The sequence below is a fragment of the Nannobrachium achirus genome (assembly GCF_963921795.1).
Source record: "Nannobrachium achirus genome assembly, chromosome: 3".
NCBI lineage: Eukaryota > Metazoa > Chordata > Actinopteri > Myctophiformes > Myctophidae > Nannobrachium > Nannobrachium achirus.
The window spans coordinates 24,268,904-24,293,134 of NC_137812.1; the positions used below are offsets into that span (position 1 = coordinate 24,268,904).

Genomic DNA, 24,231 nt, shown 5'->3' on the forward strand with positions numbered 1-24,231 from the left:
TGCTTTATTGTTTTGTTTCTGTGAACAACAACACAACATGCTGTACCGTACGTACATTGATGCCATGATTACACTCTTTTCACAGGTTGTGAGTGTCTGAACTGCACATTAAGTGTTTGTGGATGTTTGTGCCTTTGCGTGTATGTGTGTGTGTGTGTGTGTGTGTGTGTGTGTGGGCGGGGGTCTGATGTGTTTGTTATTGTTCAGTAAGTCCTGCTGCCCTGTGTGTGTGTCTCTTAGGACCAGTATGACGTCATTGACAAGCTGCTGTGTGTGTGTGTGTGTGTGTGTGTGTGTGTGTGTGTGTGTGTGTGTGTGTGTGTGTGTGTGTGTGTGTGTGTGTGTGTGTGTGTGTGTGTGTGTGTGTGTGTGTGTGTGTGTGTGTGTGTGTGTGTGTGTGTGTGTGTGTGTGTGTGTGTGTGTGTGTGTGTGTGTGTGTGTGTGTGTGTGTCTGTGTCTCTCTCTCTTAGGACCAGTATGACGTCATTGACAAGCACACCCAGTCGGGGCTGGACCTGCTGGAGCGTTACATCAAGTTTGTGAAGGAACGCACAGAGATAGAACAGAACTACGCCAAGCAGCTGAGGTTTGTTGTGTGAACCATTAGGGCTGTCACCATTATGACATTTTACATGACGATTAACTGTCACTCAAATAATTGCAATTAACGATTTAATTGTGTTTTTGACGTTGACAATTACATTTCTGTTTGGCTTTTAGGCTTTGAAGTTGCACCATGGCAGATATGACACATAATCTAAATATACAAAGAAGTTACTGACATAATTGACAACTTACTACTTAAAAAATAACATTGATAGTGGAAATAGCCGATCGAGCTTGTAGATCGTCTATTTCCACTATTTCTGAAAATGTATGAAAATCTTTCAACATTCACGATTAAGACGATTATGACAAAATAATTGTTATTAGACGATTATGTAATTGTGACAGCCCTATGAACCATGCTCTCTTCTACACGTCTCTAAAAGCAGTGGTTCTCAAATGTGTTTGTGTCAACGAGGACCCTCAGATTGATATGTGTTTGGCCACGGACCCCTCATCTGAAAATGTTTTTGTGCTAGGAACCCCCTGAGAAGCAAGGATTTGCACACATTTAAAGATGTTTAAAAAATATAGAGCGTATTTTCCAAAATGTGATTAAAGGGGTTAAACTGATTGTGACACTATATTAACTAATTTATCTTGTATACCTGCAATTTTTGAATATCCAAAGTATAAAAATGTAAGTGGTTAAAATGATTGTGACGCTGACCAGAGGCCGATTCTAAAAACGCCCTCTAAAACCTACGTATAACCTAAGGTTTCTGAAAATCTTCAAATTCTTACTAATTTTTTTTTTAAATTAATGATGTTGCTAAATGTATAGCAAATACTAATGAGTACACCAAGGTGGCATCTAGTTTGAAAGGTAAAACAACTTGTACACGCCCCACCATCAGACCCCACTTTAAGAACCACTGGTGTCTATATCAAAAAGGACAATAGCTATTGCGTGTGTGTCGTGTGTTGGAAGCTATTTTGCAAACAACCAGAACACTTTATCGCAGAGCATTGCTACTCTCAGGAGAAATATTGTTTGTTAAATTAAAGCTGCTTGTGCTTCAAAGTACTTAGGAAGAAATGGTCTTTCTTTGATGTGGCCTGAAATTCTCTTTATTTATCGTCTCTGTCGCGTGATTACGGATCCAACTGGGAAAGATGGATGGAAACGGCATAGAGCGCTCGTTTTCACAGTTATTGTCCACGACATTGCAAGCGGCGCGAAGGCCAGCGGACCTTGCTCCTGCTCTTCGCCCCCGAGCGCCGCAGGCGCGAGTGGCCGCGAAGAGCGGGCCAGGGCCGCCGGCCGCGCGAGTTACGAAGCCGTGGTGAATGCAATCGTTATATTTATGCCCAGGCCGTAAGGCCTGGGCAAGCGCACGATAAACGCCATGATAATTGGGTTTTGGTGCACCTCGCGCGGTCCAAGTGACTACAACGGAGCGCTCCCTACGTCCGGTCCAGCCAATCACAAGCTTCAAAAATGAGTCCGGGGCGTGGTTATCCATCTTTCCCAGTTGGACCTGTAATCACGCGTCTCTGTCAGGTGGAAACATAATTTGTCCCAAACTTTTAATGTCTGCTACTTTTAATGCTCTTGTGTGACGCTGCACTGTAGTATATTCAAATAATATTTGAAGAGAAGAGATTAATTAAAACTTGAAGATGAGAGATTTCTGCCCGGCAACAATGATATATATTTTCAAGTGAATTTGAACTACCAGCAAGCAAATTCAAAATGAAGTTACACAACTTGTCTAAACGTTGTTACTTACTTGTACAGTATATGCCATATAGTATATTAGTCTGATACAATTCTTTTTAAATACTGCTCCTGCCCGCTGCCGTTGGATTTCTGTCCTTTCCCGCCCGCCCCATGCAATGATTTAATTTCTGACCTCCCGCATTTAATTCTGCCCGCCCCTCCCTCCCGCACCAAAAACATTAAATGGCATTATTCCCGCGGCGCATAGTACTGCGAGTCTGCAGCTTATATATTTCCATTGAAATCCAAAAACACTACCAAACCGACCTAGTGAGTGGGAATGCGCGAGAGAAGGTATTTCTTATTTGTGAGACGTTGCTCTCAGATATAGGGATAAGTGTTTATAATGCGACGGGACATAATGATATAGTTATTGCTTGTGAACGGTCACAGCTTGTCCGTATGTATATCTGTCTATAACGCCTGACACTGTGGTTCCCATCACTGTGACATCACAGGTGATATCTCAGGTGACGTCACTAACAGAATCCCTTTTATGCCCATGTATGGAGTTCCCTGATATTAAGCCCATATCTAACAGGACTTCATATGGGAATGCCCATATATGGAGGCCACATACCACACTAACAGAATCCATATATGGCCAAGACAGATGGCCCATATCTGTGTGGCTGGTTCTACAGACAGGGATCTCCATGTATGGGCATAAAAGGGTATGATGTCAGATGTCATCATAGGACTTTCACATAACGAATAACTGAGTAAACATGTTTGGGCTCTCACAGCATATCTCCATATACAGTACATGTATCTCCATATATGGGAAAACGAGCACTCCTTTATCAAAATAATCTTTGGTTTAGGATTCTCAACATTGTATATCAGCATCTAGGGACATTTAGCATTATTTATTATAATTATTGGGATGCAATTATTCTGATGTGTCCCTATTCAACTAAACCAGATGCAAACATTAATACTGCATCCCTCCCTCACTTTCTCTCTCTCTCTCTGTCTCTGTGTGTCCTTAGGAGTCTCACCAAGAAGTACGCCAAACGAGGGAGCAAAGAGGAGCAAGATTGCAAGTGAGCAGTGGTGTAAAGTAACTAAGTAGATTTACTGTACTGATTTAAGTACAGTTTTGAGGTATCTACTTTACTTGAGTATTTCCAGTTTTCAGTACTTTTACTTCTACTCCACTACTGTACATCTCGGATCCAAATATTGTACTTTTACTCCGCTACATTTATTTGAAAACTTTAGTTACTAGTTACATAAGTTTTATCAATGATTATATTATAAAACAAACATTAATCCACTTCAGTCCGATTTTATACCTTCGCTATTTTCAAACATTTTGTACTTTTACTTTTGGTACTTTAAGTATATTTTGATGCCAATCCTTTCGTACTTTTACTCAAGTACATTTTGAATTCTGGACTTTTACTTGTAACGGAGTATTTCTACATTGCAGTATTGATACTTTTACTCAAGTAAACAATGTGAGTACTTTTTCCACCACTGCAAGTGAGAAAGTGATTGGTGATATTATCGAACACGATAACAATTGGATAAATCCACCAATGACATTCTATCCCCTCTCCACTTGCCCCTCCCTCCCCCCTCCCACACAGATACACCAACTACGCGTCGTTTCAGGAGATTCTCAACGAGCTGAACGACTACGCCGGCCAACGGGAGCTCATCGCCGAGGAGATGATCACAGGCATCTGTGTGGAGCTCACCAAGTACCTGGGTGACCTCAAGACGGAGCGAAAAACGGTGAGAGAGGAGGGAGGGAGAGGAAGGATGGAAGGAAGGGGTCCTTGGGGTGGTTCCAGGGGGTCCCCAGTTAAAGTAGTTAATGTAGCATCACTCATTTTAACCACTTTATTCGTTAACATGTAACATTTATTTCTCTCTCCTCTTGGCCTACTGGTTAAATAAGTAAGTAAATTAAATAAATAGCAGATGTTCAAGCTTGCAACACGTCACTTTGTTCCGTGTTGCAAGCTTGTACATCTCAAATGTTTATGGTTTTCGACCCTTTTCATATCAAAGTCCATTATTTATTTGTCATTTGAGCCACGGACCACCATTTGTTGAGATTTAGCCTCTCAAAATATTTTGTTATTATAATTGGATACGACTTCAAAATAACAATTCTTTAATGAAGTAATGCAGATCTTTAACAATAATTTAAATGTTGAGAAAATGAAAAACTCTTGAAACCGGTCCATAAATTGGTTTCATTTTACGCTCTCAAGAGTTAAATATCTACAGTATAAGGGTCCATTTGGTTACCAACTCTCCATCATTTAGCTGGGGACCACCTGGAACCCCCTCAAGGACCACTGCCTGGACCACTGGTTGAAAACCACTGGTTTAAGTCAAGATGCCTGTCCTGCATACATGTCTTATAGTTTGGCAAAAAACAAGCCAAGCAAACAGCCCTGACACAAAACCTTCAGATGGGGGGGGTCGTACATATCAATTTGGAGGTTCTTGATGTGAAAAAGGTTTGAGAACCTGCCTAACGTTGACGTTTCTCTTCACAGCATCTGGCGGACGCAAAGAAGGCCCAGCAGAACTTAGAGAGCAGCTTCAAACAACTAGAAAGTGTGAGTGATGTTGTGTGTTTGTACCATGACAGTGTTTGTTACAACTAGTAGTGTGTGTGTGTGTGTGTGTGTGTGTGTGTGTGTGTGTGTGATGTTGTGTGTTTGTACCATTACGTTGCTTGTTTAGCTAGAAAGCATGCAGGCTCTGGGCCACTCCGTTGCTGCTGCCTTTGATCCAAAGCACAGTGGGTGACAGTAACTAAAAGTACAATTACTTGAGTAATGTACTTTACTCATTCACTACCAGAATTAAATAAATGTATAAAGCCTCTTGCCGTATTTTCGATTATCTGTGGACGTGCGTGGGCCGTGGGGTGCGTGTGTTAGTAACGAAGTTTGTCGTGATTGACACATCCTACCTGGTTCTGTGTCCCCCCCCCATTCTGAATTCCCATAGACTTTTTTCATATCGCGTCATATAAGAACTGTGTTCCAAACATAAACAAATGATCTCAGCGGTTTGACTCATATGGATATGAAGAATCAACTGATGGTGAGAAAACGCTAATGTTACTGTCGCCGAATTAGTTACATCTTCGCCAGAGGTAGACTGTATCAAATATTAGTGACTAACTATCTTAAACCATACTGAGCCACCTCCCCGACAAAATTGCGGCGACCGTTTGTTTATTTTTGGACCACAATGCTTATATGAGACGATTTTAAGATGACTCTATGTTATTCTCCATAGAGAAATTACTTCCACATCTCTGAATTGTTTTTATTTTTAAATGTTTTTGGTGGGGAGATGTTCTAAATTTCAACACAGCTATGCGTTGATATGAAAAAAAAAAAGTATTTTTTTTTAAACTTCTGAATACTCAAGTATTTACTTGAGTCTATCGTCTCTGTTGGGTGGAAACTTCATGTCAAAAACAATTCGTTTACAGGATTCAAATAAAAAAAATAGCAATAATAGCTCAAGCTTGTGGATCTGCTACTTTAGACGCTTTTGTGTGATGCCATAATGTGATCAAGGAGGGCAGGGGTCTTCAACCTAGGGAGTCCGGGACCCCTAGGAGGTCCTCGTGTTACTATTGGGGGTCCTCCAAATCTTTGTGTGACAGTTTTTCTCCTTTTTTAACCACTTAACCACTTGAACCCTAGCGTCCATATTCTGAGAACTTTAGCCAAAAATAGCAGATCTACAAGCTTGTAGATCGGCTATTTTCGGCAAAGAGCTTTGGTGTAGAGGGGAAAAAGAGCAAATAACAGAGTGAAGTTTTTTTGGAGCGGTGAAAGCGCTCCCAATGAACAGGTATGTCTGTGGGTATGTCTCTGGGTGGCTGGGTGGGTGGCTGGCTGGCCGTGTCCGTAGTCTGGCAATACCTTGAGTGGCCACACACAAAACACTAGTTAAAGGAGGGGCGCTGTTTTGTGCAGGCCAGGCACACTCACCACTCACTCACAGGCACAGTTTACACTCACTCACTCACTCACTCACATAGGGTACAGCTGCTCAAATTCACCGCTCCACTTCGAACGGAGGTTTGATTTTTTTTTAAGTATTGACGGTTCAAGTGGTTAAATATCTGAAAACACAAATTAACATGATTCCAAAATACACTGATGATTGGGCTGTCAAAAGATGAAACTATGGAAACGGTTTGTGGGGGTCCCTGCGTCATCTCTCTCTCACCTAGGGGGTCCTTGGCCTGAAAACGTTGAATTTAGAAACAAAAGTTAAAATATGGAGATAAGAGGTTTCTGTGTCCTCTGCTGGGTGCAACTAGAACACACGCAGCTGCTGTGTAACGTGATTGGCCGTGCTCTGCTGGGCGCTTTTATCCACGGCAGTACGGTGCAGCGCATGCATTATTACTGCCGCTCGCCCCACATGAACCCCTCTCTCTCTCTTTCTTCTGTTATTTGAATGCCACACTGAGCTGCTACCCATTGATGTGTGTGTGTGCGTGTGTGTGTGTGTGCGTGTGTGTGTGTGTGTGTGTGTGTGTGTGTGTGTGTGTGTGTGTGGGCGAACGAACGGACGTGCAGACTAAGAAGCGCTTTGCCAAGGAGTGGGCCGAGGCTGAGAAAGCCACACAGCAAGCGGATAAAACGGAAAACGATCTCAATGCCACCAAACTGGATGTCGAAAAAGTAAACGCGTGCACACACACACACACACACACACACACACACACACACACACACACACACACACACACACACACACACACACCCCCACACAAACACACACACACACACACACACACACACACACACACACACACACACACACACACACACACACACACGCGCAATCATCTAACATACTATTATGAGCAAATGAATATTTTCTCTATTACCTCCTTCAATCTTTACTTCTCTCTCACTCCCCTTTCTTTCTTGCCCTGCATGCTTCTCTCTCTCTCTCTCTCTCTCTCTCTCTCTCTCTCTCTCTCTCTCTCTTTCCATTCTACTAATTTATTCCATCCTGTTCCGTTCCATATCTCTCTCCCTCCATCTACCCGAAAAAATATATAATCTCTCTCTCTCTCTCTCTCTCTCTCTCTCTCTCTCTCTCTCTCTCTCTCAATTTCAAAATTCTTTATTGGCATGATAAAATATAATATTGCCAAAGCATATACAGTACATGTAACATAAAAATGATAAAATGCATCACAACACTGTGTATACAGAGACAGCAAGTGAACAACATACATCCTAACAATGAGCTAATAACATTGATCTCTCACTCTCTCACCCCTCCTTTCTCTCTAATGTCTCCCTCCCTCCGTCCATCCTTCGGTGTCTCTGCCCAGGCGAAGTACCACGCCCACACACGCACGCACACGGCGGAGGAGTGTCGGAACGACTACGCCGCTCAGCTGCAGAAGTACAACAAGGAACAGAACGCCTTCTACTACACAGAGATACCTCTGATCTTCAATGTGAGAAACCATACATTAATACCTTCTGCTACACAGAGATACCTCTGATATTCAACGTGAGAAACAAAAGAATCACAGTTAAAATGGACTTTTCTGAATCTGATGACATTGAGCCGGACGAAGAGACATTTTTGGGATGACTTATAGCAAAAGGCACAGATGTTTTCCTGGTTTTAATGGGATGGTGTCGGGGCATTCCCTGTTTTGGTTTTACATTTGACACTTACATTTTACTACACAGACACACTCAGATCTTCAATGTCAGCCTGCAACACAAACCATGCTACTTTTACATTTGACACAACCCTTTCTAGTACACAAACATCATTCCTCAGACCGCAGATCTTCAAAAGGTAAACTCCCTAGCAGACCTGAGGCCCTGCCATGGGCTTCTAAAGGGGATCCTATAATCAACACAAATATAAATATGGACACACACACACACACACACACACACACACACACACACACACACACACACACACACACACACACACACACACACAGTCTACGTGTAATGACTGTTCAGAAATCACCAAAACACTGATGTCATATAATCCATAAACACCCATTCCCTTGTGGTGTCTCTGTATATTTTAACTACCTCCATTGTTATGTTTGTGCTTGTCTGTGTGTCTGTGTATGTGTGTGTGAGTGAGAGAGCCTGGGCGCATGTGTGTTTGTGTGTCTGGATGGGTGTGTGTGTTTGTGTGTGTGTGTGTGTGGGGGGGGGGGATGTTCTAAATGTCTCTGTATATTTTATTTTAACTACTTCCATTGTTATGTGTGTGCTTGTCTTGTCTGCGTGTGTCTGTGTAAACATACATGTGTACTTTTCACGCGTGTGTGCGCACGCATGTGTATTCTTAGAAATAATTATTTAGACTGTTGTATTATTCTCTATGTTTGTCAAAATGTTATTGTGGTGTTTTTATGGACTATGGAAAGTAGCTTCTAGCTAAATCCGGAATGAGATCATGTTCAGCTGATGCTATTCAGTCACGTCGTTAATGTATTGGTTAATTAACCCATTTAGGCCGAGGATTATTTAATGCTTTAACTATTGAAGAATAGCCGATATACAAGCTCACAGCGCGGGCACTGAGTGCCGCGCTGTGAATTGTAGATTTGCTATTTTTTTTAAATCATGAATCTTTTGGAAAATCTTTCAATATATCTTTTTAAAAGCGAACAATTGTAACTCAAATATTTGCTTGTGGGGGGGTCCCTGGAACAACATATTTTGAGATGGGGGTCAGAGGCCACATGCATGTCATTTTGGGGGTCCTTGACTTGACAAAGTTTGAGTACCACTGATTTAGAAGAAGGATTTAGAAGACATTTATAGAATTGGGTCAAACATATTCAAAGATCTACAAGCTTGCAGCGTGGCATTTTTTAATAGTTAAAGCATAACATAATGGTTAAGGTAGTTCAAATATGAAATTACCGTACACAGATTTGCGTTCTGGCCTAAATGGATTAATTAATGTGCATTGTCTCTAATAACTAATTGTGTGTGTTTGTGTGTGTGTGTGTGTGTGTGTGTGTGTGTGTGTGTGTGTGTGTGTGTGTGTGTGTGTGTGTGTGTGTGTGTGTGTGTGTGTGTGTGTGTGTGTGTGTGTGTGTGTGTGTGTGTGTGTGTGTGTGTGTGTGTGTGTGTGTGTGCGTTGAACAGAACCTCCAGGACATGGAGGAGAGGAGGATCAAGCGCCTGGCAGAGGGGTACTGCCAGTTCTCCGACACGGAGAAGAACGTGATGCCCATCATCTCCAAGTGTCTGGAGGGCATCTCGGCAGCAGGGACCAACACTAACGAGAAGCAGGCAAGCCATGGTGTCTGTGTGTCTGTGTTGGTGTCACTGTTGGCCCGGAGCACTGGCAAAGATGTTCAATTATTAAAAGATACGCCATCCCAACTTGAGCCGCTTGGAGGTGAAATGGTTTACAAATCCTACAAATGGTCTCCTAAGTGGGCAGTGCCTGATCTCGCGAACGTCCAATGTTTACTGGTGCTACAGTAGATCCCACGAGAGTGTGCTGCTGGGACAGAGGAAGGTCGATAATTAAGTAGATTTTCTCCTGATTTGTCTCTCAGAAAAAATACATTTTAGTATGAAAATCTTGGGAAGATCGTGTGGTTTGTGTCGATCGGGTCCAATATTTAGTTCAGTGACCATGGGGCTAAAACATCGTTCAAATGTTGTGTTCACGTTCAGATGCATGTCTTTCTTTTTTTCATCTTGGGCACAGGCCGTGGGCCCCTGGCCCAGTGCTTCAGAAACCTTGGCAACAATAATGGCTCATTTGGGGTTGGCTCTTGGCTGGGAAATTCAGTGAAAGATGTGTAATTTCTAGGTGATCACATTGGGTACAGTGATTAGCCATGATGTCTCCAGGCCATGTAGCATCCATTTGCAGTTTAGACGCTTGTATCCAGAGTGACTGACAGTAAGCAAGCTAATAAATCCCATACATAGAGTGAATGCAGAGAGAGAGAGATACAGTATAGTGCCTCATGAACATAGCATCTGTCTTAAACAACATAACATTTTGTACATTTGAAACCATAGGATGCCAGCTAAACAATCAGTGGTTCTCAAACTTTGTCAAGGGACCCCCAAATTATATGTATTATTATCTGTAAATGTTTCGTGCCAGGGACCACTAGAAGAGAAGATTGATGTAGAAGAAAATCTAAATATATTTAAGTGACTCGTTGCAAGCTTGTATATCTGCTATTTTTGTTAGCCAAAGCTTGTATATCTGCTATTTTTGTTAGCCAAAGCTTGTATATCTGCTATTTTTGTTAGCCAACATATAAAATATCGATATAACTTCCCCAAGTTCTTCGGGAGGACCAGGGGTCTGGGAACCAATGGACTACTAAATAACATCTGAATGACATTTTTTACATTTGTGGGGCTAGAAGAGGAAAGTTACATACTGCTGCTTTAATTACTATACCGGTAATTATACAATTTAAAACATTAATATTGATATACGTCAGCATATCAGGCTGCAGGAGCATCAATATTCCTACACACATGTATCATTATTATACAACCACAGGCAAACGCTATACTTCCTGGAGGCATTAATGTTTAACATCAAACTTAAAATATTTATCATCATACACTCTCTACATTAATGTACATTTAGCCTATACTGTAGGTCAGCCAACTGTGTTGCAACCAATTGGCAAGGAGCAAGTTTTGTGTGCTTTACCATTGGTTCTCAGAGTGCGGTCCGAAGGGGACCCCCAGGGGTCCTCGGAGAGTTATTGTCCATCACATTTTGCATAAAATGGAAATTTGTCTTTGGCACACAGGCAGTCAGTCAGTATACAATAAAACATACATAGATGCATTAAAAACTATATAAAATGCATCCCATGACATGGCAACAGTGGCTCTATGGGTTGGAACTATTCAAACATTTTTCTTATTTAAAATCTCCACTACAGTTGGCACAATTTGTTACCGTGGCTATTTAAAAAATAGCACAAATACAAGCTTGCAGCATGGCACGAAGAGCTTGTACATCTGCTATTTTTGAACACTTTTGAAAAATCTTGAAAGTGCTTGAAGAATTTTGAATCATTTTTATCTGGGGGTTCACTCCCTTGCGCAATGGGGTGTGTTCACTGTCCACGGCTCAAATATCTATCAATTTGGGTCATTTGAAAACTACTGGTGTTTACCGTCCATTTTGAGCAGAACTGGCTGATAGGCTGGTACTAGAACAATGAGGAAACAAGATCACAGACTCAACAGACGTTTCCTCAAAAGCCCTTCCTGTGAAGAGGACTGTGGGTGGAAGGTCTCCGCTGCGGATGTCTGTCTGTCTGTCAACAGGGCTGGCATACATATGATACTCCCAAGTCATTTGGTATCTCTAAACCTGCAGCTGGCAGCAACTTCTAATGATCATGTCTCAATCATTCCGCGACGTGACATGTGAATAAGTTCTTAATTGTGTGCGTGTTTGTAACGTGTATTACTATACTATAGTATAGTAGAATTTGAGAAATGAGAGATTTTCCTGGTTCAAGGTTGAAGTTCAAGATTGTACTTTATTGTTAGATCTTGTGTACATGTATATACAGTAGGTGTAAAACCTATTTTGGCTTCCTTCAGACAATGCAGCAGCATAGATAATGACAACAGCTGAATAATGATGGAGGATTTTTTTGGAGCGGTGAAAGCGCTCCCAATAGACAGGTATGTCCGTGGGTATGTCCGTGGGTGGGTGGCTGGGTGGCTGGGTGGCTGGCTGGCTGGCTGGCTGTGTCCGTAGCCTGGCAATACCTTGAGTGGCCACACACAACACACTAGTTAAAGGAGGGGCGCTGTTTTGTGCAGGCCAGGCACACTCACCACTCACTCACAGGCACAGTTTACAGTTTAGGCATTTAGCAACACACACAGGGTATAGCTGCTCAGATTCACCGCTCCACTTCGAACCGAGGTTTGATTTTTTTTAGAAAATACAGCAAAAAATAGCAAAGAGATAATTAAAAAGAGCATCATCAAATGTACATGTGCATAAAAGTTTGGTATATTGTATACACCGACAGATTTTTCCCCCCAGAAGCTGCTACTGTACCTAACTTTGTGTAAACAACTTCACAGTATATTATTCTATGTACAACAACCTTAAGTCTGCTATGTTTAGGCTTTTTTCCTGCTATTTTCTGCTTTCTATGCTGCCCTAAAATGCTGATGTCCTCACAAGACAAGTATAGAGTGGCAGTGAGTTTCTTTTAGTACTCCATGTCTTAACGAGAAAGAACAAACGTTTGTTCTCCTTTCTCGTAAAGACATGGGGTAATAAATCAAAGAAACTCACTCCTGCCACTCTGAGTGCGACCTTTCACTTGTTTAACACATTAAAATCAGGAAAGCAGCCTGTGTAATTTTATTTTCTCGGACGATCCGTGATATTATCGTTTATCGTGACAAAAAACACTCAAGATAATCGTATCATGTAGATATAATTCATTGTGATGTCGTCCTCCGTCATACACTGGGATCATTTCACCTTTTATTTGCCGAGATGCATTATCCGGTACCACTTAAACCCCCTATAATGGTAAAAGGTACTTATAATATACGTACTTGATACAGTCTTTTTTCACTCTATCAATTGTCTTTGCCAAAAAATAGAACATTTACAAGCTCACCCCCAGATGTAAAAAATGACCAAATGTGCAAAAATGACCAAATGACCACCCCAACGGGGCTGCTCGCGGGGAATTCCCGGGGACCACCGACTCCTGGTGCTCCAGAACGGATGCAAAAGTGGTGGCGCCCCCAGTGGAGGACCCCCTGCCACTGCAGCGCACATAAAATGCCGTAACTTGGGCTAGGAGCGTCCGGGAGAGCCGGGGCCGGTACCTATTCGTCCGCCAAGGCAACGCGGAGACCCCACCCCTCATTTCTCACATGGCCCTATTCTAGCGCCACCTTCAGGCCGATTTTTAAAACACATTTTTGGACACTGCTCCTACAGTTTTTGCCCTAAAATCACGAATATCACTACACAGCATGTCTACACTCATGTCATCAACATGGATCAGGAAGATTTTGGAAAAACAAATTTTTGCCCTATTTGTGGAGATAAGCCACCTACGGTCGCTTATCTCCCGATTAGGGAGTCTTACTGGTAATATACGTACTTGATACAGTCTTTTTTCACTCTCTATCAATTGTCTTTGCCAAAAAATAGAACATTTACAAGCTCACAACGCGTCACCTTGCAACGCGTTGTGAGCTTGTAGATCTGCTATTTTTTGGCAAATGTTCCGCCCCAGGATAATGGATTTTGATTAGCGCGATAATATCGTAAATCGTGATTTCTTTTGCCACAATAATCATGATATGACATTTTCATATCGTCCCATCCCATAATCTCACGTAGAGTGTAGTAACATAAACGTGTGTGTGTGTGTGTTCGTGTGTGTGTCCAACCTCCAGGACTCTACGTTGTTCATAGAGCAGCACAAGTCTGGTTTCGAGAGACCTGGCGACGTGGAGTTTGAGGACTACAGCCAGGGAATCAAGCCGGCGACCTCTGAAACCAGCCTCAGCCTCAGCCACCCCCGAGTGCGCACCAAACTCTGGCCCTTCAGCAAGAAGACCAAGGTCAGCTGTTGGCACGCATCTCCATTTTCTAACTTTTTATGCTTTTGTGTGACGCTGTGCAGTAGCATGATCAGGTAGGACATTCATTTACAAAAAAAATAAAATAAAAAATACAAATCTTTTGATTGGTTTCTGCCCAACAGCAACAATATCCACTAGACTAGACTGTGGAGGCTGGTCTAGCAGCGTGGGTAGATAAATAATGATTGCACATGTTGACACTTGACAGTGTACACACCGCATTCGCATAGCAGCTGTCTGGTGGAAACCACAACTTTTCAAGGAGTTCATTAATATTTAGTCACAGACACACCTACGCGCGCACACCACTTTCACTTTCGAACATTTCCTAAAATAGCTGATCTACAAGCTGATCTTTCCACTTTATTTAATTTTTTTATACGACAATGTCATACAACGAAGTAGGGCATAAAAATATTTGAAATATGGCCAGGCGAGATCGACAGCCATGATATCCATTCCACGAAGCACTTGTACAGTATGAATAAATTAACCCATTTAGGCCTAGACTTATTTAATGCTTTAACTATTTAAAAATAGCAGATATACAAGCTCACAGCGCGGCACCGAGTGCCGCGCTGCGAGCTTGTAGATCTGCTATTTTTGAAAAATCTTGAAAAGTTGCAAGTCTTTGGATATTTTGACCCGATTCTATTAAATGTCTTCTAAATGCTTCCTCCAAATCAGTGGTTTTCAAACTTTTTCATGTCAAGGAACCCCAGAATTACATGTATTTGGCCACGGACCCCCATCTCAATATATGTTGTTCCAGGGACCACCCGGAAGCAAATATTTGAGTTTGTTCGCTTTTAAAAAGATATATTCGATTTAAAAAAAAAATGGCAGATCTACAAGCTCGCAGCGCGGCACTCGGTGCCGCGCTGTGAGCTTGTATATCTGCTATTTTTCAATAGTTAAAGCATTAAATAAATTAAAAGAACCAGCTCTGTAGAGCTAGATAAGAGTTGGGAGGCTCTCTCTTGTTTTGGAATAAAAACGTTCAGCATTTCAAGGACTGCTTCTTCCCTATCTGCTGTCTGGGCTTCCTTCTTTGGCAGCTTAGGATATCATCGTTGTTGGGCAGAAACCTCTTATCTCCATATTTCAACTTAGTTTAGTTTTTTGTTGTTGTAAATGAACGTCATACTGCAGTGTCACACAAACGTAGCTAAACTAGCCCATCTACAAGCTCATGATGCGTCTCTATGCGAAGTGTTATATTGTAGATCGAAAGTGTTCATAAGTGTGTCTGTGTGGGTTTTATAAATATTGAACCAAGGAAAAGTTTATTAACAAGAAGCTTGTGATTGTAATAATAGGAACTTTTGAGCCATTGGAACACAGGTCATTTTTTTACACCAACAGTTTTGTACATACAAGGATTCCACTGGACATTGAAAACATCCTTTCTGTGCGAACTGTTCTTATCCACCTCCTGTTGGCTATTGGCTATTACTGTACTGTGTGTATGGTTCTGCAGACAGTTTTGTAATGTAGTGTCTCAGTCTCTCACACACACACACACACACACACACACACACACACACACACACACACACACACACACACACACACACAGGCACACTTTTTTTGGTGCATGATACTGATTCCAGCCCATAGACCCACCCACTCTCAGAGCGGACCGTTCAGCTGAGTCTGAAATCAGGCTATGGTAGTGGCACAGAACTAAGTAAAGCCCCTTCTCCACTACAGGGCCGAACCAGAACTTTCCAGAACCAAGAACTTTCAAGAACCTGAGAAGTTCCGGGACCACGTTCTGCTTTTGTTTCCATATAACCAGACCAGATCTAACCGGGGTCCGAGCAGCAGTGCTGCTGGCCCCGCCCATAGGTTTCCGAGAACTCAAGTTTAGTTGTACTTCAGGAGCAGGACCGAAAAAAGGTTCCATGGACCTCGTCTGGAACCGGGCTGTGTGCTGCTATGGAAACAAAACCAGAACCAAAAAAAGGTTCTGGTTTTGTAAAGTTTTGTAAAGTTCTGGTTCCACCTTGCAGGGGAAAGGGGGCTATAAACTACTAAGTTTAACTCCAATTCCAACTTCCTAAACAAATGTATATCAATGTGGGGGTCCTTGACATGAAAATGTTAGTTTGAGAACCAGTACTACTGTTCTGGTGTACTTGTAGGGACATGTGGCCGTCCTAAGTATAGTAATACGAGTGTGTACAGTACACACACACACACACACACACACACACACACACACACACACACACACACACACACACACACACACACACACACACACACACACACACACACACACACACACACACACACATTCCTCTCATGTCTTCCCTCCCACCCCATTCCCCCAGGGTGTAATTCCAGTGTCGGTGTTCTGTACAGACCTGCTCTGGGAAAAAAAGCTTCCCTGACTGAATCTAGTGCTATTATCTATTATTTGTATTATCTTTGTTCCCTTTTCTCCCCTATGCTCATCATCCAACCCAGTGGTTCTCAAAGTGGTGTCTGGAGGTCCTCTAGGACGGAGGTTCCCAAACCTTTTCAGGCCGCGACCCCCAAAATAGTCATATTTTAACTGAGAACCCCTCACCCTGACGAGCACTAAGAGCTGAGGCATTACATTTTGTATAACACGGTTCTATTGTGAAAATAGCAGATCTACATGCTCACAACGCCTCGCAAGATCGGCTACTTTCACAATTTCCGCCTCTAATATTTGACAATTTGGCCAATGTTTAATTTGTCATTTTAGAGGTATTAAAAAGTCCTTAAATTGACACTTTAGAAATGTGCATAAAACCTCCATACACTTAAACTTTATGTTGGTTTTGTTTATTGTTGAGAGAGAAAACAATGCTGCACATTAAGTTAATCATTTGGGACCCCCCAAAATAATTTGGCGACCCCCCCCGGGGGTCCCGACCCACAGGTTGAGAACCACTGGTCTAGGGCAGGGGTTCCCAAACCTTTTATCTAGGGACCCAAACGAGAAATTAGATGTTTGTCCGGGACTCAAACTAGTGAAAACCACAGACTACTTCTTAAACATTTGTCTTCTAATTTATTACGTTTCTTAGATTTTCCTTTTATTTATTAATTTGGGGGTCCTTGACATGAGAAGGAAAATAAAAAGTTGAGAACCACTGATCTAACCCCACCCCCTGCACCCCCCTTCTCCTCTCTCCCTTGAATTTGCCCCTCACCTGTGCTTTTTTTGTCCTCCTCCTTGTGTGCTGTTGTCTGTGATGCTGCTGTTGGTGTCAGCGCGCTCACTGTGTTGTAGGGGTGGGCCATATGGTGATAAATATCGTTGAGACGATACAATGTCTCCACGATATGCCTTTTTTCAGAGATATCGTATATATTGTGATACAATGAAGGAGCCAGTTGAATTGTTAATACAGAGATTCAATGCAGAATTCATTTAAACCTGCATTTTTGTCTAAATCATTAGTTCTCAAACTTTAAAATGTGATGGTCTCCCCTTAACTCTGACACTATACAAATGAAACCAAATGGACCATTTGATTTCATTTGTATACTGTCAGAGTTACATACTTGTAAGGATCAATTTAGACCTCCCAAAAGGAACCCCACATTAGCTGCGTATACATGACAGCTTCATTCCAATCTGATCTAAATAAACCCGATTGAAGGTATTGGATCAAGTGTTTACATGGGGTGAGATCAATCCGATCTGGTGTTTACATGTGCCCACTTTTAAATCGTGTTGTGATCGCATTTCCCTGTATCCATTAATAATAGTAATAATAATGGAGCCTAATGCAAATGCACAGCCCCACCAAAGTGAAAAAAACGCTGCAATGCTCTTTTAATTAGATTATTGGGGATGTGCGTTGTTCTGTATACATGTAGGCCTATCATTATTATAATCATCATCACGTCACAATCCATATTTGGCCCATAGAACATAATAGGCTTCATGGACAAGTGCATTCACGATAATAAACAAAAAGTCTGTATAGTTAAATACTTTTAAAATCGACTCTTATATCCCCTTAACCCAGTCCCCTTTAAATATTATTTATCTGACGAAGGATATAGCATAAAGGATATTTTGCTGGTGGTTTCTTAGGTTATTTATAATCGCAAGAAGACAATTAGTGGCCAGGTCAATCTGACCTGGTAAAAGACGCACAGGACTCGACAGGAGGATAGATGAACGGGACAGGGTAGCGTCCAGTTGCGCTAGATTCTCTCTCTCACACTCACACACCACACGTACAGTACAGGTCCATTTAGTGAGTTTGCGCTCGTGAAGTTTTTGGGTAGGTGTGTTAACATTTCTCTCTCTCTCTCGTGTGTGTGTGTGTGTGTGTGTGTGTGTGTGTGTGTGTGTGTGTGTGTGTGTGTGTGTGTGTGTGTGTGTGTGTGTGTGTGTGTGTGTGTGTGTGTGTGTGTGTGTGTGTGTGTGTGTGTGTGTGTGTGTGTGTGTGTGTGTGTGTGTGTGTGTGTGTGTGTGTGTGTGTGTGTGTGTGCGTGCTGTGCTTCGCTGAAAGAACATGTTACATTCTAATCGGGTTAGGTGTATACATGGAAGGATTTTCCTTTTGATCGGGTCGTAAAAAAGTCTAGACCACCCCTCTGCATCCGATCAGAATTTAAATCGTGTTGGTTTTGATCGGGTTTATTTAGGTGTATACATGGAGAATTAGATCGGGTTTATCTCGTGTCTCGTGATACAGCTGTTGTATTTTTCCATATCGCTCACCCTTACTGTGTTGTCACACGCCATGCAGCGCAAGGTCCCCGTCGCACTAATTGTCTTGCATCATACATCACCGATTGTCACACTGACATGTGTCAGTGTCACACTGCATTCCGTGCACTAATCCGTGATGTGTGTTGTGTTTACCAACAGTATATCTCACACAGGTTTTTGTCTCTGCATGTCTCTGTCTCTCAATCACTCTCTCTCTCTCTCTGTCTGTCTGTCTGTCTGTCTGTCTGTCTGTCTGTCTGTCTGTCTGTCTGTCTGTCTGTCTGTCTGTCTGTCTGTCTGTCTCTCTCACTCTCTCACTCTCTCTCTCTCTCTCTCTCTCTCTCTCTCTCTCTCTGTGTTTGTTTTAGATGTTGCATGCTGAAAGGCACATGGTAACAGTTACTATAGTTACGTAGAGGGAGCTGGGTGACACAAAGGGTGCTTTTTTAAAAAGGTTTCAGTCCAACATTCTGCAGCCAGGTTGTTTTCGTGGGGGAATGCTGCTCGGTTTATGCAAAGATTATACAAAACATGAAATTGTTATGACCGTGGTTGATGCCATACCAGTAGAAAGCTGGAAGTGCCTGCATTGATGGAAAATTGGTCCTTGAAAAATCTGCACATCTTCAAGCTTGAAACATGTCGCTTGTGGACTTGTTAGTTTTGATGCTTTGTGTGACGCTGTGGTGTGATCAAGTTGGGCTTGAATTCACGAGAAAAAAGAAAACCCAGCAAGTTAGAATATGGAGATGAGAGGTTTGTGCCCGACCACAACGATATGTTGTTTTATGTAAACACAGGGTAAAGTTACATACTATGCCTTTAAGTGGTTAAAAGTCAACTTACATTACAACACGCAGGTAAAAAAAAAAGACAAAGTCACCACCATATCTGATTAAATCAGTGGCACAGATAAACTATGGCTCTTCTTTCCTGCTTTGGACAACAACGGCAGTGAATGTGACCAAAAGGCATAACCAAGGCATGACATGAAATGAAATGCTATTCTTTTGTGGAATTCAAGATTGAAGATAGAAATCAGTGGCATTCCCCTTTTGTTCCTTATTTTTATTTTGTATCTTTTAAAGCTGGTGTAAGTGATACTATTTTGTTTAAAAAAAACGTGCTAAATAGCGCTGTATTCTGTTGGCAATCATAGTGTTTGTTCAGTAACAGGGGTCTCCCGTCTCTTCAGTTTAGTAAACAGAAAATACATTTTCGGGCTGCGACAAAAATGTCATCCAATCAGGAGAAGTTGAGAACTTATACAGGATACAGGATAAACAAGTGACAATGGAAGCGATGAGACCAAATTGGAACTGGAATACTAACAATTGAAGCTGATGTGAAATATACTGCGTTTTTCTTATGATTGGGTCAACAGAACTGGAGAGATGGCGGAGACAGACCCCTGTTAGTGAAGAAAATAAATGTAGTGTATCTATATAGCAAAGATGCTTAATCGGAATAGAGCTATTAAACATATGTTTTTAAGCTCAAAACACATCACTTACACTGTCTTCCTTTAAGTCGATGGTTTGTGATCATAATTTAAGAACATAGCTGGACGTTTTGTAGGGGTTTTGATTATTCATAGTTGTACATTTTTCTCTGTCATTATATGGTTTACTTTTTTTTTTCTTAATTCTTCTTACCACACAGACAAGAATTTGAATTCCTTTTACACAGAATCCTTACCAGTGCGTGTCTCTTTTTGTATGTATATTTTCTTTCAAAACAAGAGTTCCATTTCACACAAAGATAATGTGTATGTGTCTAGGCATCCTGTCTTCCTCAAGACCCGGCTGTACTTAGCCGCGTGCCAGTGTCACGCCCGGTAAATAGCAGATCTACAAGCTCACATCGCTTCACATTGGTGACGCGCTGTGAGCTGCGATTTAAGGCATGCAACATCGGCATGCGACTAAAGAATAAATCAGGCTTTACTTGTCGGCAGGAAGGGAGGGCAGTGACATCTGGTGGTGAATACTGACATTACTTCTTCATAGTTGCTGTTGGAGATGATTAGGGATATGAAATGAAAAATGTAAAATGTGGGAGCAGACATATGCAACATATCGCCGCTGTCGGGCAGAAACCTTGTATGTCCAAAAGTAGGATCCAATGTGGTAAATATTTATCTTGTTAAAGGGATATTTCACTTTCAAATAAAAAAAAGAAAGTAATGGAAAATGAAGAGCCCCCTCACTCATTAGAATGTCCCACTAATGTGATTTTCCCATTACTTTTTTAATTCTTATAAAATAATGGAACGTTTATTTTATTTGAAATATCCCTTTAATACTTTTACGTTAAACTACAAGCTCAGAATACGCTGCACCGTGTTGTGAACTAATACAGTAGATCGGCTGTTTTCTGTCTGTTTGCACAACTCTTTTGTATGATGAAAAGTTGACATATGGAAATACAAGGTTTCCGCCCCGTCGGCGACAATATGCACTTTGGAAGTGGGTTGACATTGGCCAACATTCACTTATTCATACTGTGTGTGTGTGTGTGTGTGTGTGTGTGCGTGTGCGTGTGCGCAGGCCCCTGCAGCAGAGGACTTCTCCCATCTTCCTCCAGAGCAGAGGAAGAAGAAGCTCCAGGCCAAGATCGATGACATCACCAAGGACCTGCAGAAGGAGCAGGACCAAAGGTGACCACAGCCTTTAAGCACTTAGAAGCCTCTGGTCCAGGGGGTCTTCAACAGGCCCAGCGCATGGGGCCAGACCGGTCTGCAGAAGACACATGATGATGTGAACACGATCGGGATGATTTACCAGGCTACACTAACAGGGCAGGGTCATCAATATCTCCTTACAAGGACAAAATAATGTGTCTGTGGCAAAGCCTTGTCCATAGACCATATTCACACCGCGGCCATCTTGGATCACATGACTTCCTGGGATAGCAGCCTGCATTACAAACCATTGTGAACAATGGAGCGATGGTCCCAAAATATGAGTTCTATTCAAGAGAGCTTTTGTAACGGCCGGTAGAAAAGGTTGCGTTTTGAACATGAAGCTGATTTAAAAGCTAGATTTGGAGAAAAATGAACTTTTCGGCAGCGTAACATGCATGTTTATGAGGGACCCAGCGCTTCCCTCTCACGTGATCTCGCGCTGCATTTCGGGAAATGGAGTGTTTTTGTCACCGCGGTAGCCTGGTACAGTAGCTAATCTATAGTAAAGTATAGTTTACTTTAAAACACGGCGAACATGGGCACACAGAGACAGAGATTGATGCGTTGGCACGTCGTGGACCAAACCTTTTTGTCTCAGGGCACCCCATAAACATTTTTTTAATCCGAGGCACCCCTACATTATCATTTTCAGGGTGGAAAATGTCCAAAACCGTTTGTTTTGTATTTATCATCTATAAAATGTACTAGTGAAAACAGCAGATCTACAAGCACACAACGCCTCTCATCGCGAGGCGTTGTGTGCTTGTAGATCGGCTGTTTTCACTAGTTTTGTGCGACAGTCTTGTATGATGCAAGGCTTTGCTTTACCAAAAGACGTACACATTTTAAATTTGGAGATACGAGGTTTCTGCCCGACAGTGACGATATTTTAGTGATTATGTTGCGAAGAAAACGTTAAGATAATAGCCATTTTGGTTAGAACTGACTGAAAATAACTTTGTACTTCAAGTTTAAAATGATACTAAATATGTTTGTGTCCAAGTGGCCAAATAAATTCCAAATATTATCAAATTATCTCGCGGCACCCCTGGACTGCCGTCACGGCACCCCAGGGTGCTCCGTCACCCACTTTGAAAACCCCTGCTCTAATGAGTTATAACATTATTGTTTTGATCATAAGAACCAGTTACACAGAGTGAAGTCTCCAGGTTTTCTTCAGAATATGTAGGACACTGATTTACTAGGACACTATCACTATGGCACTTGAGTCCACTATTGGTTCTCAACCGTTATACTGTATTTGCAAGGACCCCCATAACTCCAGCAGGTAAGGGTCCATTTGGTTCCATTTGAACACTGAGTTACAGACCTATTATGGTCATTCAGGGCTACTGTAGCTCTTTATGCGTTTCTGGTAATACCGCTGTCCGCTCATTTTGTATGTCCGTGGGAAAACGAGATGTCCACCAACATGGCGTTTGAGATGAAATAACTGAAGCTAAATCTGACCAATCATCTTCCTTTTGACAAAACCTCAAGCTCTCATCATCATCAGACCAGCCTATAGGAAGTTAGAAAGATTGGAAAATGTTCTCGCGTCCAGGGGTGTCGCACCAAATTCTGGGCCCTGGGTACAAGGATTCACTGTGGGTCCCCCATGAATGTTCTTCATATGGGGAGCGGGTTTAACCCATTTAGACTGGGAACGCATTATAACGCATTATTTTGTGCTTTAACTATTGAAAAATAGCAGATATACACGCTCACAGCGCGGCATGAGTGCCGTGCTGCGAGCTTGTAGATCTGCTATTAGAAAAATCAGTGGTGCTCAAACTTTTTCATGTGAAGGACCCCCAAAATGATATGTATTTGGCCACGGACCCCCATCTCAAAATATTTCGTTCCAGGGACCACCCAGAAGCAAAATCTGAGTTACAAATGTTTGCTTAAAAAATACATATATTCAAAGATTTGCACACATTTCCATGACTTTTCAAAAATAGCAGATCTACAAGCTCGCAGCGCACTGTGAGCTTGTTCATCTCCTATTTTTCAATAGCTAAAGTATAAAATAATTAAGGCCCCTCCACCTCGGGTCCTATAGTTACTCAGTCACACTTGTGACGCCCCTGCATATGTCTTCAGACCACACTGGAGTTAGTCACCACGCGGGGAGGCTCATATATCTTTTCATTCGATTTTTTATTCATGAGTGAGAATTTGCCATACTGTACTGTATATGGCCTCAACCGATTCACTGGATATAACGATTTTATATGACTGAATTTCTGTTGATGAAAAAATGGACTAAAGAAATATAGTGTGCCTCCTTGTGTGCACTGAAACGGTTGCTATTATGCACAATCCCATGGGGGTTTATGATATGACTGCATTCATCAGCAACCCTGGAAGGAATACTGCTGTGCACTGAGCATTCCTGCCTTTCTATTATCTTTACAGATCGTCTCTCTGTCGGCTGGAAAAGTCCAAACCTGTCACTTTTCAGGATTCAACGTCAAGAATTGCAAAAGTAACAGATGGAGCTTGTAGATCTGCTACTTTTGAATTTGATTGAAGTGATAGAAGTGACAGTTTTGGACATAATGAGGTTTCCATCCAACAGACGATGAAATGCTTTATTTAAATTAAACATAATGTCCTTGCCTGTTGAGAACTAATTTAATTAGTCTTTAACTAATGACCATGACATCTGACTAATGACAGAAATATCCCCTTCCACCCCTGTGTCTCTCTTTCTCTCTCTCTCTGTCTGTGTCTGTCTGTCTCTCTCTCTCTCTGTCTGTGTATCTCACTCTGTCTGTGTCTCTCTCTCAGTGAGGCTCTGGAGAAGATGAAGGGTGTGTACGAACAGAACCCCCAGATGGGAGACTCCTCCAGTCTG

At 42.0% G+C, this 24,231-nt stretch overlaps 1 protein-coding gene across 1 annotated transcript in view; it reads left to right on the plus strand.

Annotated features, from left to right (window-relative positions):
* Nucleotides 1-24,231, plus strand: part of trip10b (thyroid hormone receptor interactor 10b) — a 42,639-nt gene that overhangs the window by 15,894 nt on the left and 2,514 nt on the right. The window contains exons 2-11 of the mRNA XM_080722262.1: nt 471-586; nt 3,322-3,375; nt 3,925-4,072; nt 4,849-4,911; nt 6,907-7,011; nt 7,677-7,805; nt 9,484-9,630; nt 13,783-13,950; nt 21,232-21,341; nt 24,165-24,231. The exon at nt 24,165-24,231 is cut by the window's right edge and continues 66 nt beyond it. Of these exons, the coding sequence (XP_080578388.1) occupies nt 471-586; nt 3,322-3,375; nt 3,925-4,072; nt 4,849-4,911; nt 6,907-7,011; nt 7,677-7,805; nt 9,484-9,630; nt 13,783-13,950; nt 21,232-21,341; nt 24,165-24,231 (1,107 nt within the window). The remainder of the gene's footprint in view (nt 1-470; nt 587-3,321; nt 3,376-3,924; nt 4,073-4,848; nt 4,912-6,906; nt 7,012-7,676; nt 7,806-9,483; nt 9,631-13,782; nt 13,951-21,231; nt 21,342-24,164) is intronic.